Raw genomic sequence first — 18,843 nt, 5'->3', positions numbered from 1 at the left:
AAGATTACCATATTGATACTAGAATCTCATTTTCTTTGAATGTTAGGATTTTCCACGTCGAAGTTATAATATTCTGTTAAGAAAACTTTTCTTTAAGAAGTGATAACAACATATCTAATTACCCATACAATTAAAGCCACATTAACAATTATCACGCTTGGCATGTTTTTCAACTTCAAGCATTTAATCCCTTTGCGATGTTCATCAAGTCGGCTATGATGCACTATGTAAGGTGGTTAGTTTTTTTTATATAATAATTTCTCCTCTCTGTCCAGGACTTCTGTTTCCTGCTGTCCACCAGGGCTGGAGGGCTGGGGATCAACCTGGCATCTGCAGACACTGTGGTCATCTTTGACTCTGACTGGAATCCTCAGAACGACCTGCAGGCTCAGGCCAGGGCTCACAGGATTGGCCAGAAGAAACAGGTAACCACAACTAGACCCATAGTGATTCATTAGTATGGAGGGCAGGCTTGGCTAAGCACAAGCTGACTTGATTCTGCTAACTTGAGCAGAGTCGTCATGGAAATGTAGGTCTTTGCCAACTTTCCAAGTAAGACACAAGCATATTGCTACGCCTGCAATAACATCTGCTATATATGTGAATGTGACCAATTAACATTTGATTGAAATATCTCCTTGTCTCAATGAACAGGTGAATATCTATCGCTTGGTCACAAAGGGATCTGTGGAGGAAGACATTATTGAGCGAGCCAAGAAGAAGATGGTTTTGGACCATCTTGTCATTCAGAGAATGGACACCACTGGTCGAACTGTACTGGATAACAACTCTGGAAATTCTAAGTAAGTAACTTTAACATGGAATCTGTTAGTCTGGATATAGCTTTACGTTTGAGTAACTTCTGAAAACATGAGATTCCTCATTCTTAACCTCTCTGGTACAAGCGTCCCACCTCGACAACAGCCAGTGAAATTGCAGGGTGCCAAATTCAAAACAACAGAAATCCCATAATTAAAATTCCTCAAACATACAAGTATTATACACCATTAAAGGAACTTCTTGTAAATCCAACCACAGTGTCCGATTTCAAAAAGGCTTTACTGAGAAAGCACACCATGCGATTGTTAGGTCAGCACCTAGTCACAGAGAACCATTTTCCGGCAAAGGAGAGGGCTCACAAAAGTCAGTAATGGCGATTAAATTAATCACTAACCTTTGATCTTCATCAGATGGCAGTCATAGGACTTCATGTTACACAATACATGTATGTTTTGTTCGATAAAGTTCATTTATATCCAAAAATCACAGTTTACATTGGCGCATTATGTTCAGAAATGCATTGTCTCAAACAAACATCCAGTGAAAGTGCAGAGAGCCACATCAAATTACAGAAATACTCATCATTAAACATTGATAAATGATACAACGCAGTGTTAAACATACAAATAAAGAAACTTCTCCTTAACTTCTCTAGGATAGGGGGCAGCATTCAGAATTTTGGTTGAAAAGCATGCCCAAATTCAACTGCCTGCTACTCATCCTCATCCTCCTGCTACTCATCCTGCTACTCATATATTATTAGTGGATTTGGATAGAAACCACTGAAGTTTCTAAAACTGTTTGATTCATGTCTGAGTATTACAGAACTTATTTGGCAGGCGAAACCCCGAGGACAAACCATTCAGATTTTGTTTTTTTTGAGGTCACTCTTTTCAATGGGATTTAATTGGGAATCCAGAATTCTAAGGGACCTTCTTGTAGTTCCTACCGCTTCCACTGGATGTCAACAGTCTTTAAAAATTGGTTGAGATTTTTCCTTTGAGAAATGAAGAAGTAACACTGTTCAGAATGAGGCTCGAGGGAAGTGTACTCTTTGTTAGAGGCACATGATCTGAAAGCACACTCCACTTTGTTTTCCTCTGGTATTGAACACAGATCATCCAGTCTTCAATTTGATTGATTATTTATGTAAAAAAATACCTAAAGTTGTATTACAAAAGTAGTGTTAAATGTTTGGACCATGCTTACAGGTAACTTTTGAGATATTTTGTAGTCATGTTGCGCAAGTTGGAACCGGTGTTTTTCTGGATCAAACGCACCAAATAAATGGACATTATATATATATATATATATATATATACACACACACACACTACTTCCGGCGCCGACAGAGACGGCCGCCTCGGTTCGCGTTCCTAGGAAACTATGCAGTGTTTTGTTTTTTTTACGTGTTATTTCTTACATTAGTACCCCAGGTCATCTTAGGTTTCATTACATACAGTCGAGAAGAACTACTTAATATAAGATCAGCGTCAACTCACGATCAGTACGACCAAGAATATGTTTTTCGCGACGCGGATCCTGTGTTCTGCCTTTCAACCGGGACAACAGTATGGATCCTATGCGGCGACCCAAAAAAGAGGGAAACGAGGCGGTCTTCTGGTCAGACTCCAGAGACGGGCTCATCGTGCACCACTCCCTAGCATTCTTCTCGCCAATGTCCAGTCTCTTGACAACAAGGTTGATGAAATCCGAGCAAGGGTAGCATTCCAGAGGGACATCAGAGACTGTAACGTTCTTTGCTTCACGGAAACATGGCTCACTGGAGAGACGCTATCCGAGGCGGTGCAGCCAGCGGGTTTCTCCACGCATCGCACCGACAGAAACAAACATCTTTCTGGTAAGAAGAGGGGCGGGGGCATATGCCTTATGGCTAACGAGACATGGTGTGACGAAAGAAACATACAGGAACTCAAATCCTTCTGTTCACCTGATTTAGAATTCCTCACAATCAAATGTAGACCGCATTATCTACCAAGAGAATTCTCTTCGATTATAATCACAGCCGTATATACCCCCCCAAGCAGACACATCGATGGCTCTGAACAAACTTTATTTGACTCTTTGCAAACTGGAATCCATTTATCCGGAGGCTGCATTCATTGTAGCTGGGGATTTTAACAAGGCTAATCTGAAAACAAGACTCCCTAAATTTTATCAGCATATCGATTGCGCAACCAGGGGTGGATCATTGGATCATTGTTACTCTAACTTCCGCGACGCATATAAGGCCTTGCCCCGCCCTCCTTTCGGAAAAGCTGACCACGACTCCATTTTGTTGATCCCTGCCTACAGACAGAAACTAAAACAAGAGGCTCCCACGCTGAGGTCTGTCCAACGCTGGTCCGACCAAGCTGACGCCACACTCCAAGACTGCTTCCATCACGTGGACTGGGATGTGTTTCGTATTGCGTCAGATAACAATATTGACGAATACGCTGATTCGGTGTGCGAGTTCATTAGAACGTGCGTTGAAGATGTCGTTCCCATAGCAACGATTAAAACATTCCCTAACCAGAAACCGTGGATTGATGGCAGCATTCGCGTGAAACTGAAAGCGCGAACCACTGCTTTTAATCAGGGCAAGGTGACTGGTAACATGATCGAATACAAACAGCCTTGCGGAGGGAATAGCTGCACTATCAAACAAGCTAAGCGTCAGTACAGAGACAAAGTAGAATCTCAATTCAACAGCTCAGACACAAGAGGCATGTGGCAGGGTGTACAGTCAATCACGGACTACAAGAAGAAATCCAGCCCAGTCACGGACCAGGATATCTTGCTCCCAGGCAGACTAAATAACTTTTTTGCCCGCTTTGAGGACAATACAGTGCCACTGACATGGCCTGCAACGAAAACATGCGGACTCTCCTTCACTGCAGCCGAGGTGAGTAAGACATTTAAACGTGTTAACAATCGCAAGGCTGCAGGCCCAGACGGCATCCCCAGCCGCGCCCTCAGAGCATGCGCAGACCAGCTGGCCGGTGACACATATTCAATCAATCCCTATACCAGTCTGCTGTTCCCACATGCTTCAAGAGGGCCACCATTGTTCCTGTTCCCAAGAAAGCTAAGGTAACTGAGCTAAACGACTACCGCCCCGTAGCACTCACATCCGTCATCATGAAGTGCTTTGAGAGACTAGTCAAGGACCATATCACCTCCACCCTACCTGACGCCCTAGACCCACTCCAATTTGCTTACCGCCCAAATAGGTCCACAGACGATGCAATCTCAACCACACTGCACACTGCCCTAACCCATCTGGACAAGAGGAATACCTATGTGAGAATGCTGTTCATCCACTACAGCTCGGCATTCAACACCATAGTCACCTCCAAGCTCGTCATCAAGCTCGAGACCCTGGGTCTCGACCCCGCCCTGTGCAACTGGGTACTGGACTTCCTGACGGGCCGCCCCCAGGTGGTGAGGGTAGGCAACAACATCTCCACCCCGCTGATCCTCAACACTGGGGCCCCACAAGGGTGCGTTCTGAGCCCTCTCCTGTAATCCCGGTTCACCCACGACTGCGTGGCCACGCACGCCTCCAACTCAATCATCAAGTTTGCGGACGACACAACAGTGGTAGGCTTGATTACCAACGACGACGAGACGGCCTACAGGGAGGAGGTGAGGGCCCTCGGAGTGTGGTGTCAGGAAAATAACCTCACACTCAACGTCAACAAAACTAAGGAGATGATCGTGGACTTCAGGAAACAGCAGATGGAACAGTAGTGGAGAGGGTAGCAAGTTTTAAGTTCCTCGGCATACACATCACAGACAAACTGAATTGGTCCACTCACACAGACAGCATCGTGAAGAAGGCGCAGCAGCGCCTCTTCAACCTCAGGAGGCTGAAGAAATTCGGCTTGTCACCAAAAGCACTCACAAACTTCTACAGATGCACAATCGAGAGCATCCTGGCGGGCTGTATCACCGCCTGGTACGGCAACTGCTCCGCCCACAACCGTAAGGCTCTCCAGAGGGTAGTGAGGTCTGCACAACGCATCACCGGGGGCAAACTACCTGCCCTCCAGGACACCTACACCACCCGATGCTACAGGAAGGCCATAAAGATCATCAAGGACAACAACCACCCGAGCCACTGCCTGTTCACCCCGCTATCATCCAGAAGGCGAGGTCAGTACAGGTGCATCAAAGCTGGGACCGAGAGACTGAAAAACAGCTTCTATCTCAAGGCCATCAGACTGTTAAACAGCCATCACTAACCTTGAGTGGCTGCTGCCAACACACTGACTCAACTCCAGCCACTTTAATAATGGGAATTGATGGGACATGATGTAAAATATATCACTAGCCACTTTAAACAATGCTACCTAATATAATGTTTACATACCCTACATTATTCATCTTATATGCATACGTATATACTGTACTCTATCATCGACTGCATCCTTATGTAATACATGTATCACTAGCCACTTTAAACTATGCCACTTTGTTTACATACTCATCTCATATGTATATACTGTACTCGATACCATCTACTGTATCTTGCCTATGCTCCTCTGTACCATCACTCATTCATATCCTTATGTACATATTCTTTATCCCCTTACACTGTGTATAAGACAGTAGTTTTGGAATTGTTAGTTAGATTACTTGTTGGTTATTACTGCATTGTCGGAACTAGAAGCACAAGCATTTCGCTACACTCGCATTAACATCTGCTAACCATGTATGTGACAAATAAAATTTGATTTGATATATCGACGGAATTAATCAAACAAAGGGACCATTTGTGATGTTTATGGGACATATTGGAGAGCCAACAGAAGAAGCTCGTGAATTATATATTATATAACAGAAGGCATGAATTATATTTTTATTTCTGCGTTTTGTGTCGCGCCTGCAGGGTTGAAATATGCTTTTCTTTCTTTGTTTACTGGGGTGCTATCCTCAGATAATAGCATCGTTTGCTTTCGCCGTAAAGTATTTTTGAAATCTGACACATTGGCTGTATTCACAAGTGTAGCTTTAATTTGGTATATTGAATGTGTGATTTCATCAAAGTTACATTTTTATAGTAATTTATTTGAATTTGGCGCTCTTGCATTTTCACTGGATGTTGGCCAGGTGGGACGCTACCGTCCCACATATCCCAGAGTTAATGCAACCGCTGTGTCCGATTTCAAAAAGGCTTTACGGCGAAAGCACACTTTGCGATTATGTTAGGTCAGGACCTAGCCACAGAAACCCATACAGCCATTTTCCAGCCAAGGAGAGGGCTCACAAAAGTCAGAAATGGCATTAAAATTAATCACTTACCTTTGATCTTCATCTGGTGGCACTCGCATCTCTCCATGTTAGACAATACATGTTCATTTTGTTCGATAATGTCTCTCTTTATGACCAAAAACCTCCTTTTTTGTTTGAGCTTTTTGTCCAGTAATCTGAATGCTTAACCTCTCTAGGGTATGTGGGACGCTAGAGTCCCACCTGGCCAACATCAAGTGAGATTGCAGAGCTCCAAATTCAAATACAGAAATATTCATTATAAAAATTTAGAAAACAAAACATATTTTACATAGGTTTAAAGATGAACTTCTTGTGAATCCAACCACAGTGTCAGATTTTTTTAAATGCTTTATGGCGAAAGCATACATTACAATTATTTGAGAACATAGCCCAGCAGACAAATCATTACGAACAGTAACCAGCGAAGTAGAAGAGTTACACAAGTCAGAAATAGAGATAATATTAATCCCTTACCTTTGATCTTCATATGGTTGCACTCAGAAGACATTAATTTACTCAATAAATGTTCCTTTTGTTCGATAGTCTTTTTATATCCAAAAACCTCAGTTTTGTTTGAGCCTGTGGATTACTGAAGAAAACGCACAAACGCAGACAAAAAAATCCAAATTGTATCCGTGAAGTTCATAGAAACATGTCAAACGATGCATATATTCAATCCTCAGGTTGTTTTTTTTAGCCTAAATAATCGATAATATTTAAACCGGACAATAACGTCGTCAATATAAACGGTAAACAAGAAAGGCACTCTCTCGATATCACGCATGAAAAAGCTCTGTGACACGGCAAGGTCCACTCATTCCGACTGCTCTTACTCCCTATTTTTTCAGAATACAAGACTGAAACTATTTCTAAAGACTGTTGACATCTAGTGGAAGGCATAGGAACTGCAATTTGAGTCCTAAGTCAATGGATACTGTAATGGCATTGAATAGAAAACTACACACACACACAAATTCCTGAATGGATTTTTCTCAGGTTTTCGCCTGCCAAATCAGTCCTGTTGTACTCAGACACTATTTTAACAGTTTTGGAAAGTTTTGTGTTTTCTATCCAAATCTACCAGCTATATGCATATCATATCTTCTGGGCCCGAGTAGCAGGCAGTTTAATTTGGGCATTCATCTATATTCCGAATTCTGACCCCTACCCTAGAGAAGTTAAGGAGCGTGCGCTAAGTTCAGTCGAAAAGTAAAAAGAAATGTACAATAAAAGTTAGTAGAAACATGCCAAACGGTGTTTAAAATCAAACCTCCAGTTTTTGTCATAAGTAATCAATAATATTTAAACCGGACAAAAGCTTTGTCAATAGACAAAGAGAAACAAGAAAGGCGAGTTCCCCATCAGGAGCATGGCTGATGTCTGGAAATTTCCACTGGCCACTGATTGAAAGTGCTGTATCTCCCTATTTTTTCAGAGTAAAAGTCTGAAACAATGCCTAAAGACTGGCCACATGTAGAAGAAGCCATAGAGCTTGTGAACTGGGTCCTAAGTCTTTGTATGGTGGATAGGCTTTCAATGGAAAAACAGCCTTTCAAAATAATAGTACTTCCTGGTTGGATTTTCCTCAGGTTTTTGTCTGCCATATCAGTTCTGTTATACTTACAGACATTATTTTAACAGTTTTGGAAAGGTTAGAAAACACTATCTAATTATATGCATATTCTAGCTTCTGGGCCTGAGTAGCAGGCAGTTTATTTTGGGCACGCTTTTCATCCAAATGCTGCCCCCTACCCTAGTGAAGTTAACAACCTCAACTTCTTTTCACAGTTCCAACCCATTCAACAAAGATGAGTTGACTGCCATCCTGAAGTTTGGAGCTGAAGATCTGTTCAAAGAGGCAGAAGGAGAGGAGACTGAACCTACGGTACATAGACACATTTCTATTGATTATGTGCTTTGAAAAGTGTTGAAACAGGTAATTCGTAAGAGTATTAATGACAGATTTTGATACTTCCATATTTGCCAAATGTCTGTTATTTGTAATTTACCTTGTGCTGTTCTCTTTTGGCCCTCGCAGGAGATGGATATCGATGAGATCTTGCGGTTGGCTGAAACCAGAGAAAGCGACCACGGATCCAGTGCCACAGATGAGCTTCTCTCTCAGTTCAAGGTATCTAGAAGTTGATCCAACTCTGAGCCTGATTTGAACCAAATCTGCAGGAATACCTTTAGCTACTACACTAGCCACTCTACTCCCAGTCTGACAGTACATGTGTTCTGTGTTCCTGCAGGTGGCAAACTTCTCCAACATGGAGGAGAGTGCTCCAGACCTGGTGGAGCGGACGGTACCTGACTGGGACGACATCATCCCTGAGGACCAGAGGCGGAAGCTGGAGGAGGAGCAGAAGCAGAAGGAGATGGAGGACATCTACATGCTGCCCAGGAGCAGGAGCTCCAACAAGAGGGTAAGCAGGAGAGAACACATACACACACATCTCACGTTAGGTCTTCTCTCTAGAGCAGGAGCACGATGTGACTGCTACATGGTGCAACACAGTTGGCTGTGTGTGTGTGTGAGTGAAGGGGCTTTCCTACTGTGCTGCTGAGCTGTGTACTCTACTGATCTCAGTCAGGGGGATATGATGGGGTGGTCATGAGTAATGAGGTTTTTACTGCCTGCCTCGGTGTAGGTGATTCCACTGTGTGTGAATCTACCGCATAAGAAGCTTCCCTTAATAAATCATTAGGTTTTATTTCAGTGGGTCTTTCTATCACACAGATAATATCCTCTCCTGTTGAAGCTCTAAATGCATGGAAGAGTCATCTCGAAATGATTCAATATGAAGATAAATTATCATTATTGATGATTAGATTTGATCATGATTTAATTTCTTATTATTGTAAAAGCGCATAATTTAAGCATTTAGAAGTATCCATAACACAAAAGGGAACTTGGCAACTACGTTCAGTAGGAATTAGGTTTAGCTTGTTGTGTCTGAAGGTTGTCTTGTGTCTTGCAGCCCCAGGCTAACGACAGTGACAGTGACATTGGCTCCAAGCTGAAGCACCGTTCCTCAGGCTCTGAGAGTGAGACGGACGACAGCGGCGATGACAAGAAGCCAAAGAGGAGAGGCAGGCCCAGAGCCCGCAAGAACAACGTGGAGGGTTTTACTGATGCAGAGATCCGCAGGTACAGTATGTAGGTGTCTTTATACATTAAACCAAATGGTTTCTCAAAGTTTCATTAAATAGTTAAGGTTAATGTTTTACTCTTTCCTTTATCAGGTTCATCAAGGCTTACAAGAAATTTGCAGCTCCGCTTGAAAGGCTGGAGTGCATTGCCCGGGACTCTGAGCTGGTGGAAAAATCCCAGGCAGACCTGAAGAGACTGGGAGAGCTGATCCACAACAGCTGTGTGATGGCTGTCCAAGAGCACGAAGAGCACCTCAGAGAGAACCCCAGTGAAGGTGTGACATTCTGACTGTCTGCATGACTCAGTTTTTGGGGAATTATGGCTAACAAGTATATTTTTATTCATGTATACCCTGTTCCTTTAGCCAAAGGTCCTGGGAAGCGCAGAGGTATAAACATAAAAATCTCAGGAGTGCAGGTCAATGCCAAGTCCATCATTCAGCATGAGGAGGAGTTTGAGCCACTGCACAAAGTTGTGCCAGCTAATCCTGCTGAGAGAAACAAGTAAGATACCATTGCAGGTATATCTGAGGCATGTGAATCATTTTATCAGATGAATATGCAAAGAAAATAAATGTTCCTATACGGGTTGAAAATGGTAGATTTGGACACTAAGTGAGTAAATCGAAACACAGTGGCTGTACAGTAACATGCTATACATGACGACAGAGCGTAGGGTCTCCGCTTCACAGCTCTGTATGGGTTTTTGACTGACAGCCGTTCTGAACTTGAGCCTCTACATGCAACTTGAACTTGAATTTGCAGATTGCGATTTTGTAATAGATTTTGAATTGCGTAAACAACAGTAATTATGTGATGGGGGGGTTTAGGGCTGTGTTCAAAACAATTAGAAGTGTGCTTACTCTAGTTCATCAACGGCACAGCTAGGAGAGCTCAATTTAAAAAAAACATTTTTAAAGACTTTTCTTTGAGTCATAAAAGTGCATTGAAATTACTTAGGAACTGTGCACACTTTGGAGAGGTGTGTGGCGTGTGGTGGTGTACTTGGAGACACCAGTTTGATCTCTCATTCAAACCCTTTTTTGTCTTATGTTGCAACTACCCCAAATTTTCTAAGAAAATTCTTACCATGTTACTGACTGAGTATTCAGATTTGGTTATCAACAAATACGTCTAATACAGTAAATGTAAAATCCACAAAAAAACAGTGTAGTGTTTGGATTGTCAGGTGAACTGTTGTCTGTACCTCTAGTCTAATAATTTACCATAATCTCCTAACTGTTCCCTTTTAATTTCTACCATGGTTATGCATTTCCATATTTTTTCCTGTTAGAAACATTTCAATGTATCCCTATCCATATAGGATAATTCCCATGACTGTAAAGGGTTAAAGTTGTAACAACTGATGCAGACACCAGAGCATTATCTTGATGGGCAGCAGTAGCAGAGGGTTTGACCACCTCTCCTCCTCTTCCTGCCATAGGTTCCAACTGACTTGCAGAGTGAAGGTGCCGCACTTTGACGTGGACTGGGATCTGCAGGATGACACTCAACTGTTGCTGGGGGTCTATGAGCATGGCTACGGCAACTGGGATCTGATGAAGACCGATCCGGATCTCAAACTTGCAGACAAGGTAACCATCAGAATGTCAGAATCAAATATTTCTCAGATAGCTGTGGAACTCAGTAAAGCGGTGTGGGTGCATTTTATTCTTCTGGTAACAAATTGTATTAAAATCTGTATTCCAGATTATCCCCGATGACCCAGATAAGAAACCCCAAGGGAAGCAGTTGCAGGGCAGAGTGGACTATCTTCTGAAGACGTTGAAGAAAGAAGTGGAGAGTAAAGAAGTCACTAAGGACGAGGTAAGCAAAGACCTCACTGCTCTGTTTATCAGGACCATAGGGGAATGGTAATGCCTATGCATCTGAACCCCTTGGATTATCTATATGCAAATCCATTCAATAATGCTCTTCCTTACATTCTGTCTGGTATTGGTCTCTTCACAATAGAGCACATATCCCCTTGGCTGATCATATCCCCCCCAGGTCAAAGTGAAGCAGAGGAAGCCTCGGGTGAAGAAAGAGAACAAGGCCCCGAAAGATGAGCAGGGAAATTACATTTCCTCCCCTCGCCTGTCAGACAACCCCTCCGAGGAAGGGGAGGTGAGGGTAAGTCACCTCGAAAGACCCAGCGCAACCTGCCTATAAAACCCACCTGCCTTTTTACAGGGGAATTTCCTGTTGGTTACAGAATACCGGGATAGAGAACACAATGGCAACATGATGCAGTCTTTGTAATCCACCAGAACTGGTTTACTTATTTACCTTTCGGCTCTTTATTTAACCAGGATGACGGGACAGAAAAAACTCCCTCAAAGAAGAGACAGAAGAAAAAGGATAACAAAGAGAACAAAGAAAAACAGGAAACTCCTAAAAAAGAGGTGGAAAAAGACAAACGTCCCAAGTCAAAAAAAGAAAAGGTACTTTAGCAGTCGTGAACTTTATGCATTGTGCTGCGGTAGTATACAATTTCACACCCACTAACCTTTCCTGTGTCTGAACAAATGGGGAACTTTTGTTAGATGGGTGGATGAACAGATTATGTTATCAGATTGTTCTTGGACCAGCAGGTTGAAGTGTTGCAGTGCAGGTGTTTGTGTGAAGATCTGTTGCCCTGCTGAGTGGTGTCTGTTGTTTGTCTGTTTCAGGCTAAAGGAGCCAAAGGGAAGAAGCCCCAGGGGCCGGTCCACATTACTGCTGGAAGTGACCCTGTTCCCATCGGAGAGGATGACGACGAGCTGGACCAGGAGACCTTCAGCATTGTGAGTTATTACACCATGTCCCTACTGACGTGGACAGGATAAGGATATATTATTCACTACATACAAGACTAATGTAGGTGTTAATAACATTTTACATTTAACTTCTCATGACTCTCAAACCCGCACGCGGGAGCGTAACCATAGCCTCAAACAAATTAGCATAACGCAGCGGACATAAATCTTCCTATTCATGAAAATCACAAATGAAATATTGAGACACAGCTTAGCCTTTTGTTAATCACACTGTCATCTCAGATTTTCAAAATATGCTTTACAGCCAACGCTAGACAAGCATTTGTGTAAGTTTATCATGGCATAATGCTATGGCTAGGCTCTGCTACCAGCAGGCAACATTTTCACGAAAATAAGAAAAGCAATCAAATTAAATAATTTACCTTTGAAGAGCTTTGGAAGTTTTCGCTCAGGAGACTCCCAGTTAGATAGCAAATGTTCCTTTTTCCCAAAAATATTATTTTTGTAGGCGAAATAGCTCCGTTTGTTCTTCACGTTTGGCTGAGAAATCGACACGAAAAATGCAGTCACTACAACGCTGAACTTTTTTCCAAATTAGCTCTATAATAACGACAGAAACATGGCAAACGTTGTTTAGAATCAATCCTCAAGGTGTTTTTCACATATCTATTCGATAATATATCCGTCGGGACAATTGGTTTCTCATAAGAAGCGATTGGAAAATGGCTACTTGTTTACTTTACGCAAGATTTTCTGCGGGAGCCATCATGTGACCACTTGCTAAATGTGGTCCCTTACGGCTATTCTTCAACATAAATGCGTAAAAAGACGTCGCAATGCAGTAGACACCTTGGGGAATACGTAGAAAATGTAAGCTCATTCGTAGCTCATTCACAGCCATATAAGGAGTCATTGGCATGAGGCGGTTTCAAAAAATGCGGCACTTCCTGATTGGATTTTTATCTGGGTTTTGCCTGTAACATCAGTTCTGTTGCACTCACAGACGATATCTTTGCAGTTTTGGAAACGTCAGTGTTTTCTATCCAAAGCTGTCAATTATATGCATAGTCGAGCATCTTTTCGTGACAAAATATCTTGTTTAAAACGGAAACGTTTTTTTATCCAAAATGAAAATACTGCCCCTAGAGTCTCAACAGGTTTTAAGCAATAAGGCCCGGAGTGGGTGTGGTTATATGACCACAACTAAGGGCTGTTCTTAGCAGTGTTATATTGGCCATAAAACACAAACCCCCGAGGTGCCTTGTTGCTATTATAAACTGGTTACCAATGTAATTAGAACAGTAAACAATTAGTTTTGCGTCATAATGTTGGTAAATTGTCTCTCATACCATGGCTTTCAGGAGCCAAACTAGTCATTTAGCAGACGCTTTTATCCAGAGCAACTTATAAGAGCAATTACACACAACAGAATTTTCACCTAGTCGGCTTGGGGATTCGAACAAGTGACCTTTCAGTTTCTGGCCCAACACTCTGAACCGCTAGGCTACCTGCAGCCAACCATAAGCCATTTAACGTGTCAAGCATAATGGAGGTGCCGTTACAAATGTAAGATCTTCATTTGATCACTCTTTTGTTGTTGAGAATTGTTCTGCACAGCAGGAAATGCAAACTTGTAGTGTGTTTTAGTTTTTATAAGGCATCTAGAGTTTTTAATTTCAACTTTGAAATCTGACTTGATTTGCCCTCACGAAAAATGTTTAAATCCCTACAAAAATGTCCATTAATTATAATTCACATAATAATTCACATTTGCTGTTGCTGCAGGATTATTGTCCTGCTGTAGCAAACTGGATCAAATTCAAATCCTACATCTGTACAGCAGAGGATAATTGAAACATATGGATCATTTTTACTTTGCTGAGTAAACTGTGTGTGTCTGTCCAGTGTAAGGAGCGCATGAGGCCGGTGAAGAAGGCTCTGAAGCAGCTGGATAAGCCTGACGAAGGCCTGTCTGTTCAGGAGCAGCTCCAACACACACGCACCTGCCTGCTGAAGATAGGAGACCGCATCACTGAGTGCCTTAAAGCCTACAGCGACTCAGAGCATGTCAAAACATGGCGTCGGTAAGCCCTCATTCAACCACAAGATAGTTGTTTGCATTGAAGGTTTGATTATGAAACCTGTTCCGTGGTCATTTAGGTCTGTCTTATGTTTTTAATTCTGATACCATTTGAGTTTCATTAAAATCGTTCTCCATATTAAGGGTAACTCTTACTAAGATGTCTCTTTGTTCGGCAGGAATCTCTGGATTTTTGTGTCCAAGTTCACAGAGTTTGGAGCGAGGAAGCTTCACAAGCTGTACAAGATGGCTCAGAAGAAGCGGTCTCAGGAGGAGGAGGTGATCTCTTTTCTCCCAGTATCAAAACTAGTGCTGAGTGATAGACAGATCGTTCGCTTTTTTCCGGTTATTATACAACTAATTGCCCGGCAGCGGTTCAATTATTTGAATTCCATTTTTTTTTTTTTTTTTGTGAGCCTAAATATTCAACCTAGTTTAGCGCAGAAATGTGGTAATCAACTACAGTGTCCGTAATCATGGAGCCATTTTTTTTCCCAGCTCGTAGACGGATCAGACAGAAAGAGGCGAAGCCAGAGGGTTACACTCTCGCCAAATCTGTCCAAAATAAACCCAATGCGTTTCTGTGGGCTTATTTTGGACCTGAACTTTTAGCCTGCCTTTCGGATGACGACTAGCATTATTAGGGCATAGACATGAGCATCTCGTCATTGTATACAGATCTCTGGACAGATACACTTTTACACCCGCTACGTTAGATTCACACAGAACGCATGTGAGCACAATGTACACAACATAACGACAAGAGGGACAGAGACACTTTGAAGAAATAGTGGAACTATTTTGCCAAAACAGCTCTGCGGCATGAGCAGGCTACTTATATAGGATTACTAAAGACTGTTCAGTATTGGGAGTGCACAACATTAGATGGCCTGGCTGGCTGACTGTTAGTGCCTGAGATGAGATGATTACTTTTAAGGAATGAAAAAGAGTAGTCATGAAATAATATACACAACTGACATTTTTTTATTATTTCATAGTCATTTTCTGTTTTTCTATTGATGTCTATACAATGTGAACCTGATGGAGACAATTGAGTATCTTCTATGTTTTGCCAATTGAATGTTTGCAATTTTTTGCTTTGGAAATTCCATTAAAATGTCAAATGATTATACCGTCATTATTTCATAATACATTTTTTTAATGTTTATTGAAACTGAAAACCATGATTACTTTTTAAGAATCACAATGTCCTCAAAAAGCATTAATCGCTCAGCACTAATCAAAACTTTCAGGTTTTTGTAACAAGTACAGTCAGCCAATCATTTATCTGATCTTTTTGCTCGGTCCTCTGCTTAACCCTTCCATTGTCCTTTGCTCATTTTCAGAAGGAGCATAAAAAAAAGGGGGATGACCCGTCGGGCAAGAAGAAGTCTTTCAGAGCAGAGGCGTCTAGTTCCAGTCGAGACTCCACCGGCACCCAGCCATCGTCTAAGTCTCATCCAGGCATGCCTCGCCCCTCTCCCACATCCCCCCAAGGTCACCACAGAGAAGGCTATAACAAATCCAACAACAGACACTTTGGAAATGATGGTAAGAGCTGTTTATTTGGTCTTATCAAATCTGAAGTATACAATTCTACAACTTGACAGCAATTGTGAGGATTTCTAATTTTAGAAATGAGCACAACATATCTCATGGCCCACTGTATTTTATCTCATGATGACAGATCGAGGAGATTGGCAGAGAGATCGTAAATACAACTACCCTGGAAATAGCAATCAATCCTGGCAAGGCGAGCGACATCATCCATATGACGCCCATCGGTATAAGGACCATCACTATGGCGACCGTCATCCACGTGAAGACTCCTACCGCAGTAGCTGTAGTAGTTACCGTAGCGGCAGCAGCAACTCCCCGCGGAAGAGGCCATATGACCAGTATGACAACGACCAGGATCACAGGGACCGCCGGGCCTATTATGACAGGTGAGAAACACTCACAATTAGGCCTCATCTTTTCAAACCCAATAATGTCTAGATTATGTATTTGTCAGTATTGGAATGTAATGCTAAAACCATAAGTGTTGTGGTAGCTTGTAGCTCTGTAGTCGTAAGCTTTGTAAGACATCATCCCTCTCACTTCAGACATCCAGACGCCAAGCGTAGACGCGGCGATGACTTCCGTCCTCCCCAAGACTTCAGGAGTGGAGGAGGCCATCCCCAGGACTTCAGGGGGAGGATGCTGGAGCAAAGGGGGCCAACAGGGCAAGAACACTTCACCCGGCCCTATCCAGACAACAAACCCCCTCCCCTGCTGGACCCACGCTCCCCACAGGCTCAGAAGTCCCCCCAGGACTCACGCTCGCCAAACGCAGAGCGGACTGCAGAGCGTAAAGCAGCAGGGGCTGATTTAAACTGGAACAACAGGAAGACATGAGGCCTGTCACTGAATGAAAAGGTGTTGTCCAGGTGAGGAACACAGTGGTGCTGCTGAAGGACAGGTCTGGGCTGGCTAGACTCACTGTTTCGCTTGGCCAGACAACCTCAGTCGGAAACGGAATTGACAAATACTCTGTTTACCAGCAAACACCAAACTCTCCGCATCCCTCCTCCAGGTGTGATTGTGGTAACGATCCGTGTCTGTGCCCATGTAGAAAAGTGTTCAACATTATGGAATATGTATCACACTAAGCAATGTTTTTGTTGTTGAAATGACAGATAATCAGTCAGTGTTAGTGATGAGTCTGTAGAATGCCTATGGATAGTTAGTCCTATGGACTATTATGTGGGGAAAAATTGATGATGACTGATCTGGAAACATTGAAGTGTCTGAAGTATTTAGCCTTTTAAATGTTAGCGGTATGGGATTATTCCCAAATACTTTTATTTTTTTGAGTTTAGCTTTATGCCATTATAATAAAAGTAATGTTTATTCATCTTGACCTGGTTATGAAACTATCATAATTTCATAAAGAGATGCCCATCCTTTCCCGACTCAAAATAAGTGCATCCTTCTGTCTAAATTGAAGACGAATAGTAAGTTAGTCACACCAGTACCTAGTTCTCAGAATTGCTATTTAAAGTGTTTTAATGAGCATTTGTCATTAGTGTTGATAATCATTCTTCTATAAAGACATTCATTGCCATTGTCTTTTTTTTTGTTTATGATAACTTATTAGCGGGTCAGTGGTTAAGGACCTAATGAGAAGGACATGTTTATAAACATTATTTAAGGTAATTCGTTGTGCAAAGCTTCAGAAGAACACTGACTGTTAAAGCTATCCCTAACCACGTTTATTTGTAGGTGTGCAAAGAATTTGCCATTTAAACCATATTTCTCTCTATCCTATGTATGAATGGTACTTTTTGCATCTTACATTGCACAATTAGTACTGCACTCTACTGGCTTAGTCAACCCGTAAAAGTATTGCGCTATGTTTGAGAAGAATCTGGAAATAATTTTTTCATTTTCTATAGTTATGTGACACAGTGACAGCAGTGTAACCACTGATCGATTTTCTACGGTACACTTGAGTGTTTACGGATGTGGTTGATGACAAGCTGTTATTGGTCATTCTGTTTTAGTGCCAAACCAGAGACTGGCCCTGCTGTGGTTCTTATGATTTCTGGTGTGCTTCTCCATTTGTGCCTTATTTCTGTGTATATTTTCATACTGTATATCCTACTGGACACATGTCAATTCAATGTAATTTCATTGAAATTACATGGAAACAACTGATTTGCCCAGTGGGATGGGTTATGGACATTTACTGTACTCTTCTACAGAGATGATGCAGTATTAAACAGTCATTTCTTGAGATAATTCTCAATGGATGATTGTGTAACGTGGCATGCTTGTTAATAAGCGAAGACTGGTGGTGGGAACAAAATGATATTGTTTGTCATGTTCTTCTGCAACTCTCCAAAAGATCTTGGGAAAAATGATTTACACAGATGAGTCAGTGTTATGTCCTCTGTGGGCATATCTGATAGAAGGAATAGCCAACCGACACCACCTTCCTTTTCTCCACGCTACAGTCCCTGGAGTTGTTTTTGAAAACAAGCCTAAATAATTTATATTTGTGAGAAAGCCACTCCACGTGAAATATACTGTCAATATGTTTATAGACATATGTATTAAACTTTGCTACATTATAAAATATATGTTCACTGTTGTTTTTTCATCCAGTATAGTCTAAAGACCTAAAGGCGTCCATCCGCATGCTTCACATCTGGGACAGTTCTTGCCTATATTATGACAAGTTTGTGTATGTATGTCCAGTTTAAGTCGGATGTTTACATACACTTAGGTTTTTCAACTACTCCACAAATGTCTTGTTAACAAACTGTAGTTTTGGCAAGTCTGTTAGGACAACTACTTTGTGCATGACATGTAATTTTTCCAACAATGTTTACAGATTATTTCACATTCACTGTATCACAATTCCAGTGGGTCAGAAATGTACATACACTAAGTCGACTGCCTTTAAACAGCTTGGAAAAATCTAGAAAATTGTCATGGCTTTAGAAGCTTCTGATAGGATAATTGACAATATTGGAGGTGTACCTGTGGATGAATTTCAAGGCCTACCTTTGAATTCAGTGCCTCATTGCTTGACATCATGGGGAAATCAGCCAAGACTTCAGAAAAAAAAATTGTAGACCTCCACAAGTCTGGTTCATCCTTTGGAGAAATTTCCAAACACCTGAAGGTACCACGTTCATCCGTACAAACAATAGTAGGCAAGTATAAACACCATGGGACCTCGCATCCGTCATACCGCTCAGGAAGGAGAATGATTCTCTCCTAGAAATGAACGTACTTTGGTGC

At 42.0% G+C, this 18,843-nt stretch overlaps 1 protein-coding gene across 6 annotated transcripts in view; it reads left to right on the top strand.

Moving 5' to 3' along the window:
* Nucleotides 1-18,172, top strand: part of LOC112218569 (chromodomain-helicase-DNA-binding protein 2) — a 43,707-nt gene extending 25,535 nt beyond the window's left edge. For 4 of the 6 annotated variants that reach the window (XM_042301533.1, XM_042301531.1, XM_024379461.2 and 1 more), the window contains 18 exons: nucleotides 276-425; nucleotides 655-803; nucleotides 7,849-7,945; nucleotides 8,099-8,191; nucleotides 8,313-8,486; nucleotides 9,042-9,220; nucleotides 9,307-9,488; nucleotides 9,579-9,717; nucleotides 10,658-10,808; nucleotides 10,924-11,040; nucleotides 11,224-11,346; nucleotides 11,526-11,657; nucleotides 11,886-11,999; nucleotides 13,878-14,056; nucleotides 14,232-14,331; nucleotides 15,399-15,603; nucleotides 15,740-15,998; nucleotides 16,158-18,172. In XM_042301533.1, coding sequence (XP_042157467.1) covers nucleotides 276-425; nucleotides 655-803; nucleotides 7,849-7,945; nucleotides 8,099-8,191; nucleotides 8,313-8,486; nucleotides 9,042-9,220; nucleotides 9,307-9,488; nucleotides 9,579-9,717; nucleotides 10,658-10,808; nucleotides 10,924-11,040; nucleotides 11,224-11,346; nucleotides 11,526-11,657; nucleotides 11,886-11,999; nucleotides 13,878-14,056; nucleotides 14,232-14,331; nucleotides 15,399-15,603; nucleotides 15,740-15,998; nucleotides 16,158-16,449 — 2,835 coding nt within the window. In that variant the 3' untranslated portion in view covers nucleotides 16,450-18,172. The remainder of the gene's footprint in view (nucleotides 1-275; nucleotides 426-654; nucleotides 804-7,848; nucleotides 7,946-8,098; nucleotides 8,192-8,312; nucleotides 8,487-9,041; nucleotides 9,221-9,306; nucleotides 9,489-9,578; nucleotides 9,718-10,657; nucleotides 10,809-10,923; nucleotides 11,041-11,223; nucleotides 11,347-11,525; nucleotides 11,658-11,885; nucleotides 12,000-13,877; nucleotides 14,057-14,231; nucleotides 14,332-15,398; nucleotides 15,604-15,739; nucleotides 15,999-16,157) is intronic. The other 2 variants (XM_042301534.1, XM_024379463.2) reach the window with 1 other exon arrangement.
* The last annotated feature ends 671 nt before the right edge of the window (nucleotides 18,173-18,843 follow it).

The sequence above is a fragment of the Oncorhynchus tshawytscha genome, linkage group LG19, assembly GCF_018296145.1.
Source record: "Oncorhynchus tshawytscha isolate Ot180627B linkage group LG19, Otsh_v2.0, whole genome shotgun sequence".
NCBI lineage: Eukaryota > Metazoa > Chordata > Actinopteri > Salmoniformes > Salmonidae > Oncorhynchus > Oncorhynchus tshawytscha.
Note: the sequence above shows the minus strand (reverse complement) of the source record. Positions and strands in the feature narration are given on the sequence as shown.